Raw genomic sequence first — 16,065 nt, forward strand, 5'->3', positions numbered from 1 at the left:
CATCCTGGGCGTTTCACATCCAGGAAGTAGGAACTGGGGCTCTGCGCTTCTTGCTTTCTCTTCGCTTCTGGAGAGGGATGGAGGACGTCCTTGGCGAGGGGCATGTTGTCCTGGGGAGGGCATCACCACCGGAAAAGCTCACGTATTCTTGAATGGGTCTCTTAAAATAAAATAGGTAAACAACACGAATATAAGCATTCATTATAAAGAAATTATGAACTACTTAACCCTTTTTAAAAGTCTTATAATGCTGTAACTCTAAGAGTATTTTTAAAAATAATGTGCCACTTTTGCAGGTGTCTCTTTTCCCCGCCTTTGCCCACCTCCACCCACCCCCACCTTCTTTGCTCTCACCTCTACAGAAATGGGAACTGTCAATCTTTCAAAACTGCCAAATTAATGAATTAAAAATATTACATTATTGCGTTATTTTGAACTTCTTAAGTATTAGTGAAGTTGAATATCTTTTCATGTGTCAGGCTGGTTATATTTTTGGTAAACTAATTGCTGTCAATGTCTGGGATTCTACCTGTGCAAGCTAATAAATTTGCCTGTCAGTGGTTCATGGATTCTGGCTGAAGACACATGACTCTTGAGTCAGAAACAAAGAACATTATTGCTCAGAAGCAGCATGAGCATCACGTTTGCATTGGTTTCTCTTGCCGCCAAGTCCAAAGAGGGCAAAAGCAGAAGGGCACCCAGGGGGATGTTATGCATGGAGTTCATAGGTGACTCAGCTGAGGAGCAAGGAGCTTGTCACCCACCTCTTTCAGAGCACACCTGCCCTTGGTCCTAGAGAGAGACTACCTCATCCCACCTGGTTGCTCTCTGCAAACAGCCTGCGAAATGGTCCCAGTTAACAGTTTTCAGGGCCCTGCATCCTTTGTGTAATTAGTAAGAATCTGCAGAGATGTTTAAGTCCCATGGCTAATTGCCTCTTCCAACAACTGCCATTGTTATTTTTCTGTGTGCTCACTTATCATCTTACTGATTTATAAGAGCTCTCTGCTATTACAACAATTATTCCCAGGTCTATCATTGACTATACTTCTACTTTGTTTCTGTTGTTTTTTTTTTCATCGATTGTGGGGTTTTTACAACCGTGAGTTCCAAGCCATGCTTGGAAAAAGGATGCCCTATTATGATAAAAATATCAACTGAGTTTTTAGCCTTTAACGTTTTGGTCCTTTTGAAATTTACTTTAATACAGAAATGATGTAGGGACCCACTTTGGTTTTACCAAATGGCTAGCCAGTTCTTGCAACCTCTTTCCCCTACTTGTTTGAGATGACATCTTTATTACATACTGAAATGTATTGGTGCTTACATCTTATACTATTTTTATTCTATTCTTTTAATCTATTTCAGTGGTTCTCAACCTTCTGGCCCTTTAAATACAGTTCCTCATGTTGTGACCCAACCATAAAATTATTTTCGTTGCTACTTCATAACTGTAATGTTGCTACTGTTATGAATCGTAATGTAAATATCTGATATGCAGGATGGTCTTAGGCGACCCCTGTGAAAGGGTCGTTCGGTTGAGAACCGATGATCTATTTGGATGTTACTACTCCAATGTTATCTTTTAATTACTCTTGCTTTATAATACACTTAACACCTGATAGAATTTGTTCCCCATTGTTTCTCTTCCACTTAAAAACTTTCTTGGCTCTTTTCACATTTGTTTCTTTTTTGCATCCAAAGTGTTTTATTGGGATGATTCCCCACTCACCTTGCCTCAGGTGCTTTTAGTGCTGCTTCCTTCTGAAGGAGCATCCTCTGCAAGCCCTGCTTTTCCTCCTGTCAGCTGACGGAGGATGCAGAGCAGCCAACACGCACAATGACCGTTTGTACAGGGCCAGAGGCGGTGGTGATGTTACATCATCCTGGGCGTTTCACATCCAGGAAGTAGGAACTGGGGCTCTGCACCTGGTGCTTCTTGCTTTCTCTTCTCTTCTGGAGAGGGATGGAGGACGTCCTTGGCAAGGGCCATGTTGTCCTGGGGAGGGCATCACCACCGGAAAAGCTCACGTATTCTTGAATAGGTCTCTTAAAATAAAATAGGTAAACAACATGAATATAAGCATTCATTATAAAGAAATTATGAACTACTTAACCCTTTTTAAAAGTCTTATAATGCTGTAACTTGTTTGAAGGTTTAATTTGCACTTTAACAAACATAGCAGCATAGTTCCCATTTGCACCCTCTGAAACCTTTTTTATTTTAATATAGATTCCTTGCAGTTTGGAATACTGGGATGAACTCCAGAAGGTTTTTGTTGCATTTCGAGAATTTAGTCTGTCTGAAAGCAAAGTTTGTGAACTGCAGTTGCCAGATGTCAATCTTGTGAATGACCAGAAGACACTGGTATCCTCGGATCTTTGGAGAATTGTCTTGAACAGCAGTCAAAACGGAGCTGATGACCAAAGGTAACTCAGTGGAAATGGAATAGAGGCATTGTGCTGGGGAGGCCATCGTTGTCATCTTATCTGGTGACCCTTCACTTAGCGGCTAGCAGCTGTATCTGCCTCAATTACAGATGAACCAGGAAGCAGAGAGAGCTGGTGTTTCAAATATGTGTGCTAAAACTCCTGTTTTGCTCATACTAAGCCTTGACTAAGAACCTCTTCCTTAAGTATAAAAGTGCAAAAAACAAACTACCAAAAGAATCCAGTCATCCTGAACCAAAAAATATAGAAAAAGAGCCATATATACCTCACAATTTGTATAATGATAACCTTAGGAAATTGGAGGGTGAGGGGAATGGATAAATAGATTGAATTGTTTCCTTCTAAAAAGATAACTCTTGGAAGTAGTTCCTTGTTAAGTGGTTTTTAGAATAACTATAAAAGACAAACTTCCAGACATTAGAAAAACTTGGCTAACCAAAATAATATACCCAAAGGATTTCTAATAGCCAAACTTTTATTTAGCTGTAGATTCGGTTTGGTCACATCAGTCTCTAGAGCTATAGAGGTATCCTGACCCCTGTCCCCAGAGCTCCCTGTCCACACCTCCTACAGGACACCTAGTTCCTGGCAAAAAGGGCCCAGATTGTCCCCATTTCCAGTGTAGCCTCAGCATTTCCTCTTCCGGATTTCTAATAGCCAAACTTTTATTTAGCTCTAGATTCGGTTTGGTCATATCAGTCTCTAGAGCTATAGAGGTATCCTGACCCATGTCCCCAGCGCTTCCTGTCCCACACCTCCTACAGGACACCTGGTTCCTGGCAAAAAAGGCCCAGACTGTCCCCATTTCCAGTGTAGCCTCAGCATTTCCTCTTCATGCTCCCATAAGAGAAGTAACCGCATCACACGCAGTGGAGCGTGCCTTTGCCCATGTGATGTTCTGTGGACAGTGGCCTGTGACCCCCTCCTACTGCCCATTGTTTCCAGTGTCCTGCCTTCCAGTTCTCCTGATGGAAGAATCTTACTCCTTTTATATAACCCCGCCTTTCCTCCCCCCAAACAGCATCTGGCACTAACAGAGAGAAAAGGAATCCACCATTCAAACACCCTGAAAATCAACAGTTTTTTTTATTACCTTTATTTTTGCCCATTATTGTACACCTTTACAAGCTCATAATCATAGTACACCATTGGATATTCTGATTTTTACTTTATATTTTATAGAGTTTGAATGCTTTCTCTTTTTTATTAATAACAATGTATGTTCATTGAAGAGTTCATTGGAAAGTATGACACTATTCCATGCATAATTATATCACAGCGAAATAACCTGTTAACATTTTAGTCTGTTGCCTCCCAGTCTTCTTAATTGATGACTTTGTATGCTTAATAATAATATGTTTCATACTTTATATATTCTATTTCTAGGTCATTTGGGCTCTTCAAAAATAATTACCTTTCTCAGAGATGGGTATTCCCTTGTAGGTAATTGAGTCTCTTTCTCTTGCTGCTTTTAAGATTCTCTCTTTGTCTTTTGCTCTTGGCATTTTAATTATGATATGTCTTGGTGTGGTCCTCTTTGGATTCCTTTTGTTTGGGGTTCTCTGCGCTTCTTGGACCTGTAAGTCCATTTCTTTCACCAGGTGGGGGAAGTTTTCTGCCATTATTTCTTCAAATAGGTTTTCAATATCTTGCTGTCTCTCATCTTCTGGCACCCCTATTATTCTGATGTTGGTACGCTTGAAGCTGTCCCAGAGGCTCCTTACACTATCTTCGTATTTTCGGATTCTTTTTTCATTTTGCTTTTCCGGTTGGGTGTTTTTTGCTTCTTCGCATTTCAAATCTTTGACTTGATTCTTGCGCTCCTCTGGTCTGCTATTGGGTGTCTGTATAATATTCTTTATTTCAGTCCGTGTATGCTTAATTTCTAGTTGGTTCTTTATCATAGCATCGAGGGTCTCATTAGTTTTCGTGACTCTCTCCTCAAGTTTATTGACAGCTTCTAGCACATTTTTGCAAGCCCTCAAAATTGCGATTTTTAGCTCTATATCCTCCATTTCTGTCATGTTTTTTTGTCTCCGCATTTTTTATGCTTTCTTGGTGCACCCTCTAGTGGTCTTTGTGCGCAGTCTTGTTCTAGTTGAGCCTTGATTGTTGTAGTTAATACTAGAGGGATTTGACCACCAGGCCGACTGGCTGTGTGAATCAGCTGTGTCTGCCGCGGAAAACTTCTGTCCTCTGGGGAGGTGCTAATCTAGCCTTTGCCTGAGGCGATCTGGCAAATGGCTCTGCGCAGGGCTTGGGCGGGGCGGGCTCAACAGGGCGGGCGGAGGGAGCCGTTATGGTGCCCTCAGTCCTGTTCCCAGAGGCTCTGCTTCTCAGAACCCCCGGAACCGCTGCAAACCTCGGAGGGAAAGCTGCCTTCCAACTGATGCCAGACACTCCCGCTTCTCCCGTTTGGGTCCGAGTCCCCAGCGATTCGCCCGTATCTGGAGCTCAGAGTCTGAGACTCCCCCCTGACCGAAAACGACAACCGCGCTCTCAGCCACCAGCCCGCTTTGCGCGCGCACCTCCGCACCTGAGTTTTTTCCACACTGCGCCTCCTCTGAGCCTCGGTGTGCTGTTATTTTTCCTTCTAGTTGAAGAGTCTCTCCTCAGCCAGCCTTCCTGTGGTTCTGGGTGATGTCCGTTCCGTCTTTTAGTTGTATTTTTGAAGTCTGATTTTTACTTTATATTTTATAGATTTTGAATGCTTTCTCTTTTTTATTAATAACAATGTATGTTCATTGAAGAGTTCATTGGAAAGTATGACACTATTCCATGCATAATTATATCACAGCGAAATAACCTGTTAACATTTTAGTCTGTTGCCTCCCAGTCTTCTTAATTGATGACTTTGTATGCTTAATAATAATATGTTTCATACTTTATATATTCTATTTCTAGGTCATTTGGGCTCTTCAAAAATAATTACCTTTCTCAGAGAGTACCCAGTAATATACGATTAGTGAAAATGTTTCAGAGGAGTAGGGTCTTGATTTTACCTATATGTAATGCAGCAATGAAAAGAACACCCATCCTGTGAGAATTAGCAGATGGATGGAAAGATTGCCTAATCTAAGTATAGGTTACCTAGTCAGAAATGAGGAAACCTCAGAAAATAGAACTATGTGTAATAAAATTTACTGTCAGGTTAGAAATCATTTCTTGATTCTAATTATGAAAGAATGCATTTTCATTATTGAAAGGAGCATTTTAGACAAGGTTAATTCCTCTGAATCTGAAACATCCATAAAAATTACTTTTGTGGTAAGCTTAGCACTACAGAAATGTAGAGCCTTTGGGGATTGGAAATTTATGCAGACAATCAAATTCAGGCAGTTTTTCACCAAGCTTCTGACACTGTAAGCACAGATCTTTTGCCCTCACCTGGGACTTTTCAACTTACCTAATATTTCACAATTGATCTTGCTTTAAATTGTTTGAGATTAACTATTTTTCAGGTAGAAACTGATATTAATGAAATTGAAATTTAAAAAGTTGGTTTAAAAGCCCACATAATAAAACACTATTAAGACATTTTTCAGAATGGACAATAAATAAAGTTCACCCGATTTCTAGAAAGAAAACATCAGTGCTTTGATGAACATCAGCATTTGATTATGAAAGAAACTGCTACAGTTAGCTCCAGTATATTCTGTCACTAAAAATCTAGAACTGGACAAAAACTTGACACTTTTATAATAAGAGATGGTCTTATAAGTAACATTTTCTTTGGTTTGAGAAGGATATTCATCAGTCTGTACATTACTGAAGAAAGAAAAAGTTTGTAAAGAATAACTCCCATGTCCATAGTTATCATAAAGTTGCAATAGTGTAGGCAGCTCAGTGGTACAGCATCACTGTACCTGTGCAGTTGGAAGCACTGCTTAATAGAGAATTTCACGTTAGAGGCCTGGCTCCAAGACTTGACTCTCTTCCCAGCTAGCTCTTTGGCCTTGAAAACCTGATTTCTAAGCTGAGGCCTTAAGGGATGAATAGGAGCTAACTAGTCCCAAGAGGAGCTAGTCTTCGGCAAAGAACTGGAGACAAAAGATTCACTCTCTTATACCTGGTCTGTTTATCCCATGCAGGTGTATGATCTTTAATTCAATCACTGTATATGTAATAATTACATTCCACTATTTTAACTAATGGTTTGCTTGATCATATGAAAACGAGTGATGAGTAATTATGGTGGGGTTTTTTTAAGTTAACATTTGAAGTAGAGTTAAATTCAAGCTTAGGTTCCACAATAGTCTTGGCCTTTAGGAGACTTCTCTTTGCTTGTGCACTGGCCTGGAAGCAAGAGATATGACCTTTAAGCCCTGATCAGATATCCATTTCAGCCACTTGTTTTTAATCTCATCGTCTATGTGTTTGCCCACACCCATTGCTGAAGCCTAAATAACCCCCTCTATCAGGCCCCGACAAGAAACAGAAGGCACACTCTGACTAGGGGATTGAGGAGAATTGAATGAAAAGACTATTTACAAAAGTCCACGTGGGTAGGTTTAAGGGATGGAGCTGGGAACCCTGGGGAACCATCCACTCTTAGGCCTAAAGGATCCAGGTGACGGAGCATTATTACCAAAACTAACATCGAGCAGGTGTGGTAGGTACTTTGTGTAAGAGGGGCACAGCAACGTATGGAGATACTGCCAAGGAGTCGGGAATACGACCCTCACCCTCCTCTCCTGTGGGCACCTCCCACTGGCCCAATCAAAGGACAAAGCAGCTTGTTTTTGTTTTAATATATTTTTGTTTATTTCAGAGAGGAAGGGAGAGGGAGAGATAGAAACATCAACGATGAGAGAGAATCATCGATCAGCTGCCTCCTACAGTTCCCCAACTGGGGATCGAGCCCGAAACCCAGGCATGTGCCCTGACTGGGAATCTAACCATGACCTCCTGGTTTATAGGTCAATACTCAGCCACTGAGCTACATCAGCCGGGCAAAGCATCTTGTTGATATAGTCCAGGGGCAAAGAAAAGGATGGGGAAGAGTAGAAAATGGATCTAGTGGGCAAACAGAAAACAGGCAGCAAGCACACATTCTGTTTGGAATTTACAGCTTCTTACCCAGTGACTTGTCCCAGGAGGGAAATGAGGGAATGGAGTGGTACCCACTCTCAGCCTTTGAGCCTCCCTGGTAGGTTCCCTGGGTTTGGTATTAACGAGATGTCTTCTGATGGACCAGAACAACTTCCAACTTTGTTTCCCCTCTTATCCTCACCGACATGGCTAACTCCCAGAGTATGTGATAAGTGAAGTCACACACATCCCAGGCATTTATGGAGCACAGTAATATCCATGCAGACCTGATATGTATGTCCAGCCACAAGTTCTGTGATCATCTAAACTCTGACCACCTGTGCCCCGGCTGTGGTCGTTTGTTGTCCTCCTTGCATGGTCATTTTGTGCAGACCTGATATGTATGTCCAGCCATCATTTACAAGTTCTGTGATCATCTAAACTCTGACCACCTGTGCCCCGGCTGTGGTCGTTTGTTGTCCTCCTTGCATGGTCATTTTCCCACAAGGACTTGTTATCCCCACCCTCAAAATGCTGGTTCCTAGAAGACATTCTGGAAAGAGAAATGGCTTAAGGTGTATAGCTATTTCTTCAGCACTGAAAAGTGAAACTCTGGTGAGTGTTTTGGAGCACTTTCATCTTTGGATGTGCCCCAAAAAACCATTCTCTTCAGGCCCTAAAGAGCCCAGGAAAGAAGTCACTGTCAGCTCGTAGTCGGTAATCCCGAGACAGTGGCCCGCAGCTTTTCAGTGAGGAGTCGGTGCTTTTCCTTTCCCAGAGCCCTGATTCTTGCCCAGTAGGTGGGGAGGAAGCAGAGAGAGAGCTTCGTGATGGGCAAGTCCCTGGATTGTTTCTTTTCTCCACGGGTTGAACATTCTACCAGTAAGTGACCGGCGCCTCCAGATATGGGTCCCCTCCACGGGGCTCCCAGGGTCTGCACTCTCCGATGAACCTAAATTCCTTGGGTACCATTTTTAAAAACCTTTTGTCTTTCATAAACGATTCAGACTTAAATCTTGACATTTGGAACTAATTTGTCACCTATGTTTCTAGTCATCCCGTGATATAATCCAGGATTTATCCAGAAAATTCCTTCCCAGGGCTAAATTTATCTTTGCCTTTTCTCCCTTGGGTAGAAGGAATGCTTGCATTTTACCCAAGTGTCTTTTTGAAGCCTTTTTCCATTTCCTTTTAGTCGGGGGTTGAACTCTATGTAACAACCCCTCCAGGTAGTTGACCTTTTGCGAGGGAGTCCTTCTCCCCATACACATTCCCCAAGGTTCCCAGTGCTCCTCACGTCACACCTTAAGTTCTGGGCTGATGCTGCCAACTCAGTCTGTGGCATGGTGCTTACTCTCTGAACCCGGGCGATCTCTCTGCCTGTCCCTATCTCCATCTCTCTGTCATCTCTATAGGCAGTCCTTTCCCTGAGGGCCCATCTAAGCCTGCTTGTAAGCCACAGGTTGCAGCCCATTAGTGGGTGATGAAATCAATTGCAGTTGGAATTTTTTTTAATAAAAGAGAAAGTATCAGTGTAAGAAGGACAAATGTTATATAACTACACTTTTATGAGATACCAAGAATAGTCAATTTTATAGACAAAATAGGATAGTGGTTGCCAAGGAATGAGGGAGAGGGGATGGGGAATTATTGTTTAATGGGTATAGAGTTTCATTTTGGGAATTCTGGAGATGGATGGTGGTGACAGTTGCACAACAGTGTGAATGCACTTAATGCCACAGAGCTGTATAGTTTTAAATGGCTAAAATAGTAATTTTATGTTATATATATTTTACCACAATTTTTAAAATATCAGTGTCATATTTTCAGTAAACCTCCTACCCCCTCCCTCGTTTTAATGTGTACCAGGCTACAATAAAAGCGTATTTCTTATTTTGAGTTAGAGTTGAAACATTTTTAAAATGACAGCACTCTCCCAGCCTGGGCAGAGCAGTGTCTGAGAGGCAGTGTCTGAGACTGCAGCGTCCCTGCAGGAGGAGGAGAGCGTTTAGGTCAGCGGTCGCCAACCTTTCGGACCTCAGGGACCACTAGTGCTCCTCGGACCACTGGTTGGCGACCGTTGGTTTAGGTGAGCCAGCGTGTGAGAGACAACGCTGCATGGAGGTGAATGTCAGTGTGAGTGTGAGATCCCTCTTGGGAACTATCGGTAAACACCAGCGATTCATATTGAACTGAATAACCAGCACGGTACCCTGTTGGCCAGCCAGAAAAGGGGAGGGTTCTATTAACTGCTAGACTTTATGCTCCCAGGAGACTCTGGGCAAGGAGATGGGAGAAAGTTCTGCTTTAAGAAACGTGGGGGGTGGGGGGGCGTGATGGCCAGCTCCTGCAGACACAGGATGCGGCCATTCCCTCATTCCCTGCCCCTCGGCCTTCGCCTCGGCGGGGAGGGAGGAAGCGGTTAGCGGCCCTGATGAAAAGGAAAGCAGCTGCACCCGATGACTTGATTGTGCCGCTAGGATGGCAAGCCTTTCAGGTGAAGGTGGTTATCCATGCATTGTCGTTCTCGAGATAGACCTAAATCAAGAGGCAGAAACGCAAGATGGTCTCCAGCCAGAGAGAGCTCGCCAGGGCTGGGCGGCGGGCAGAGGTGGCATTGCACTCGCCGAGGAGGTTCTGCGGGAAAGGCCCCGGTGAAGCCTCTCACGGGAAGTTAGCAAACAGTTGGCAGAAATGTCTGGTGTCTGCAGCTCCCTCAACTCGCCAGCCTCTGAAGGTAGGAAGTGCAGTAGGGTATTAGCTAATGGAAGATGTCGGAAAGCTCTCTGACGGCCAATTTCTGAGCAGTCACCAAGATCCAAACACAAGGGACCCAGTGGCTTCCGGACCCACAACTATGTTATGTGAGTGAAGGCACAGTTCCACCGGTGTGGACGCTCTGTGCCCCTCATCTCTCAGTGACTCCAGTGGGAGCTGGTGCAGGTTTCTGTAAGTGAAGAACAAGGGCTTGTGCTCTTCCAGCCTTGGCAGAGGTCGCCTTACAAAGCTAAGGTGCCCTGACTGAGCAGGTCCCTCACGCACGCTGCACCCTGCGTCTGCCGGCCGCGCTCCCAGCTCTCCTCCTCCCCAGCTCTCCTTCTCACCAGCTCTCCTCACCAGCTTTTCCGCTGCCTCTCTCAGTACTCAGCTGAAGATCTGCACTCCGAGCATCCACGTGGTTCACCCCACACCATCCCGCGTTCCTTGTTTCCACTCTGGCAGCTCTTCTGACTTTTCTGTCCGTGGGTGGTGGCTGTTGTATAATGTTTCTAAATGTCCACATATTTTATATCACCAGTCAGACTGTGAGTTCTTGGAAAACCAAGGATTTATTTCTTTAGTTTTTCCTGTCGAAGTTCTCCCTAGGATACTGTAAATCACAGTGTTACCTCGCGAGGCTCCTCGTGGATTGGGGAGCCAAGCTACCATAACTGCGGAGGAATTTTAGATTTGGAAAGAAGGGCGTGGAAGACAGAGGGACGTGGGCAGCATCACTCAGCGTGCACAGTGGCCAGGCTGCACCTTGCCCCTAACAATCCCCAGCTCTCGGGCTTCTGCTGGCACGGGGGCAAGGCAGCGAGGCAGCGTGTCCCCCTGCACACCAGCAGCCACCCCTACAAACGTCTTCCCTCCTGCCGATGCCCTCACTATTCCTGCTGGTCAGGTTTACTTGTGTGAAATGGTGTGAAGAGGATGGGCAAGTGAAGAGAGGGCCATGCAGGGTAATGGTCCATGGGACCTGGGTCCTTCTGATCATGGTCAGGACTGTGTGGCACTTCGTACAGCATTCAGTGGGTGTTCAGTAAAGAGTACTGACTCGTTCACATGGGGACATGGATGTGGACAATCTGCAGAAGTGAAACATTTATGGTGACATTGAAAGTATTGGGTGTTTTGAACAGCAGTCATGCTCTGAGTTGTGTTGATCTTAAACTAACCTGAGAGCAAATTGTCCATACGTTACATGAGATGTGGATGGAAAAAAAAAAATTGGGTTGCAGGGAGGTCAGCATGGCCTGGGGTTTGAGGAATGGCTTTGAAATTTTTCTGTGTGAGATCAAATTGTCCATACGTTACATGAGATGTAGATGGGGAAAAAAAATGGGTTGCAGAGATGTCAGCATGGCCTGGGGTTTGAGGAATGGCTTTGAAATTTTTCTGGTAGTAGCTCATAGGGACTAATCACATGACCTGAATGTTTAAAAACAACTACAGTGGGGCCTTGACTTACGAGTTTAATTCGTTCCGAGACCGAGCTCATTAAGGAGCTCGTTAACTAGTAGCTCATAGGGACCAATCACATGACCTGAATGTTTAAAAACTAATTTATGTGAGTAAATACAAAAGATTTGATAGCATTGACTATGGGATTATGTGTACTAGCTTTAAGAACCCTATCGAAAGACATTTCACTTACATGATATTGGGAGATTTAGGTTATTGAACTTTTTTCTCTTCTTCCCCATAGCTCTGCCAGTGAATCTGGTTCTCCCACTGTAATTTATGTGAGTAAATACAAAAGATTTGATAACATTGACTATGGGATTATGAGTACCAGCTTTAAGAACCCTATCGAAAGACATTTCACTTACATGATATTGGGAGGTTTAGGTATTGAACTTCTTTTTTCTCATCTTCCCCATAGCTCTGCCAGTGAATCTGGTTCTCAAAGCACTTGTGACCAGCTTGTAACACCAACAGCCCTGGCTGCCTGCACCCGGGTGGACTCCTGCTTCACCCCGTGGTTTGTCCCATCTCTTTGCATTTCCCTCCAGTTTGCTCACCTGGAGTTCCATCTTTGTCATCACTTGGATCAACTAGGCACAGGTACTCTTCATTTTAGCATCAGAATCACATCCACTTAATACTCATTGTTTTGTCTTGTGGGTTCTCAAGACACAATTCATCTGTTTTTACCCAGATAATTTCTTTTGAGGAAATATAAAGTTTTGGAGGGGTTTCCATTCTGTGCGCTAGAGTGTTAGTGATGTTACAAAGTGCTGTGATTGCTAATCACTTCCCCACCCAGAGGTCCTCTCTGCCGACCACCACCCACACGCTGGTGAAAGGCTTTATAAGCGGCCTCATGTCCCCTAACAGTGAGCACTGGCAATGTTATTCTGAAGTTAACTTCATATAACAGGTGTGCCTCTTACTTTTGAGCTGTCTTAGGGACCTATTATATAGGTTACTGATTGTATTGAACTGACATGATTTTGCATGTTTTCAATAGGAATTTTCAAGCAAGTTACTAAAATTGCAGGTTTTGCTATTATTCCAATTAGATCTTTTTGAAAGAAATACATGTTTTTGTTCTATATCCTGACCCATTACATTAATGGCAGATAGATTCCAAAAATGCTTGATATCACCTTATTTTAAAAGCATGACTACATTCTACAAAAGATTGGCAATTTATCCAATAATTTGAAGGAGTAGCACTTTTTGAAGCTTGTACAGTCAAAGATTAAATTTCCCCATGGCCCCAAAGTGGCCTTTTGTAGATTTGCTAATATTACATGAATATTATTCCTCAAAGCCTTTACCAAACCTTTTCTAGCCAATACATTTTATTCAGGAATTAGGTTTTCAACCTACATGTAATGGAAAAAAGGGGGAAAATCAGATTAAAACTAAACACAGCTGCTGTTAAACATCTTGCCTTTTCAGCAAAAATGGAGTTCAACCTGATTTGTCTAACTCTCTGAGTCATGACTTTGCTTTTGAGATTTGGTGGGTAGATACAGACACTTCCAAGAAACTCTCCTCAAATATTTACCTCCTCTTCATTTTATTTCTTGTCTCTGTGATCAAAGTTTGCCTGTGAAACTGACTGTAACCTTTGGAGACAATATGTATTTAAGAGGCCTTGTTGGTTGAACAAACCAGTTTTGCTTGCAAATATCAAATGGCAGTTCAGATATTGCATTATCTTCAGGAGGACGTTTAAATTTATTAAACATCCAGTATTGAATTCAATAACCAAAAACCGAATAATTTAAACGTCATCTCTTTATTTCCGTAAAGCACAGGCTCATCTCAGTTGCTCTTTTCCTTGCTTGTTTTCCAACAGCTCCGCCGCCCTACCTACAGCCATTTGTTTCGGATAAAAATGTGCCACCTGAGCTGGAATACATGATCATTTCCTTCCGAGAGCCACACCTGTATCTCCGACAGTGGAGCAACAGTTCCGTCTGTCAGGAGATCCAGTTCTCAGCCCGCGCAGACTGCAAGCTTCTGGAGTGCAGGAACGTGACCATGCAGAGCCTGGTGAGACCCTTCAGCATCTCTGGACAGATGGCCGTTTCCAGCGACGCAGCAGAAAAGCGGCTCGACTGCACCATCATCGTCGATTCTCTGTTTGTAAACTTTGGGCAGCACGCGGTTCACTCCCTAAACACTGCAGTGCAGGCTTGGCAACAGGTACGTGCACCCAAGACCATGTACACTTCGTCCACGTGTGAGCTTTGACTAGGCACTCTGTTATCACTTCTAGTGATAAGCATAAACTCCAGTGTGAGAGAACGAAGGGTTTGATGGGCACCATCTTATTTGGGACCTTCTCTGTTTTGGCTAAGTGATGCATAAAAGCTTTGGAGGATATGGGTTCTCTACAGAACATGCCCACATTTTTGTGACTAATGTACCACATCTGTGTGGAAAGTAACATATTCCCAGAAATAGTTTTCAAGTTTTATGGCTCTAGTTTGCCAAAGCTTCAGCTCAGCTATGTATCAAGTTGTCTAAGCACCCATTGCAGACAAGAAGGACCTGTGGGCGCGCCTCTCTGCTAATAAGCCTTCCATCTTTTCACAGAGGAAGCATGTGAGCACAAGTCTTTCTCCTATGACAGTCTGCCATTTTGAATCATTAAAAAGCACTTCATAATGGATTTTAATTTGAATGTTTGGACGATAATATACTCAGTGATTTAAGAACAAATCACTTCCTCTTCTCTTTCTGATAGTCAGTATAATATTGTATTTCCATAAAGTTCGTGTTGCTGCGTAAGCTGAGGCACTTGCCACCTTTTGTGCATGTTACGTGCATTTGTGTGGAGCCGGCTCCCCAAGAGAAATGGTCCTCCATCCCTCACTGACCTCACATGGGAACAGGCACAGTGCAGGGGGAGGGGCTTGAGTTCTCGAGCATCAGAATCTTTATGGGAATAAACTTTCCTTTATGTGCACAAAGACCTATACAAGACTAAGGAATTAATTACCTAACATGGCACTACAATAGCAAAGGGAAAGAAGATAACACATCTGTTTTATATTTTAAAATTCCTTTTTAAGGGCATTCCATGGTTTTCTTGTTGCAAAGGACATGCGTAAAATAAGAGCTAGTGTGATCTAAATCTTTGCAGCTGGTTCGAATAGCGATGTGAAAAAAACTTTCATGGCTCCAATTTCTGTTTTTTGTCATATTTTGAACAATGCATTTAATAAAAAACAAACCTAGAAAACATAAAAGAGTCATTGATAGAGGACTTAAATGTAGGATATTTTTGTCTTGGTATCGGGGCCATTATAAGGGGACTCGTGTGTAGCAACTACTGCAAAATGGCCTCCAGAAATCCCAGTTCCCTCTCAGGGTGAAAATGTTCTCTTAGACACAGGCATACATATAAATAACACAGTGCATAAATATTTAAATGTTTTAAACCACATCAGAGTGTGAATGACTGGCTAGCCCAGTGCCTTGAAGGAATATTCTGAGGGGTTTTTTTTTAATGGAATTGTATATTTGATTAAGTAGAGCCATATGTCACGTAGCATATTGCTGACAGGTACATTCTATGAATAGTTGGTTCTGATTTACACAGGGATTTGGCAATGTTAACATGAGCCACAAGCGGATATACTTCTGTAATTGTTGCTGTAATTTTCTTGTTTCCTCCCGTGTCAAGGGTACTTGCCACCAAGTTTTAATGTGGTAGGCATCTAACCCTGTGTATTCTAAAGTAAATACAGAAATGCACAACTTCAAAATTATAGGACATGTGACATTGAAATGGGCTTATAAAGGGTTATTAAGTTCATTGTTTCTAAAATATTCAGAATGTGGTTTATCCCCTTTAGAGGGGAAACTTAGTTTCCCAACTTGGATTTTATTGTGTGTATAGTGATCTATACAGTGTAATTGTTGCCCATGAGAAATATGAATTTAATAAGCAGGATATGTTGAGTTCTCCACATACTTTTTATCAGATTCATCTCTGAGACAAGTCATTTGTATCCAGTGTAGATGGACCAGACAGATGAAGCATGAAACAATTTGGCCTTTCACCTTTAGGTCACAAGTTCAAGATTAACAGAAGCCTTCATTAGTGTCTGATTTCTCTGGTGGTAGTTTTTTGTTGGTTTTTGTTTTTTGTTGTTGTTGGGTTTTGGGGGGTTTTTTTGGTAAATAATTAATGTCTTGTGAAACCAGCTTAAGGACCCAAAATGACATTTGAAGTTTGCTTTTTATTTTTATGTCACATTCCCACATTTGAACAAAATAGCATTTAAAGGGGATTTTTATTTAAAAATCAGGCTTATACTCATGTGTCTTATCTTACACCAAAACGATATCTCTGTT

At 42.6% G+C, this 16,065-nt stretch overlaps 1 protein-coding gene across 2 annotated transcripts in view; it reads left to right on the forward strand.

Moving 5' to 3' along the window:
• Positions 1-16,065, forward strand: part of VPS13B (vacuolar protein sorting 13 homolog B (yeast)) — a 631,834-nt gene that overhangs the window by 523,341 nt on the left and 92,428 nt on the right. For both annotated transcript variants that reach the window (XM_005879267.2, XM_005879266.2), the window contains exons 39-41: positions 2,234-2,430; positions 12,128-12,309; positions 13,556-13,905. In XM_005879267.2, the coding sequence (XP_005879329.1) occupies positions 2,234-2,430; positions 12,128-12,309; positions 13,556-13,905 (729 nt within the window). The remainder of the gene's footprint in view (positions 1-2,233; positions 2,431-12,127; positions 12,310-13,555; positions 13,906-16,065) is intronic.

This window comes from Myotis brandtii, unplaced genomic scaffold, assembly GCF_000412655.1.
Source record: "Myotis brandtii unplaced genomic scaffold, ASM41265v1 scaffold59, whole genome shotgun sequence".
Classification (NCBI taxonomy): domain Eukaryota; kingdom Metazoa; phylum Chordata; class Mammalia; order Chiroptera; family Vespertilionidae; genus Myotis; species Myotis brandtii.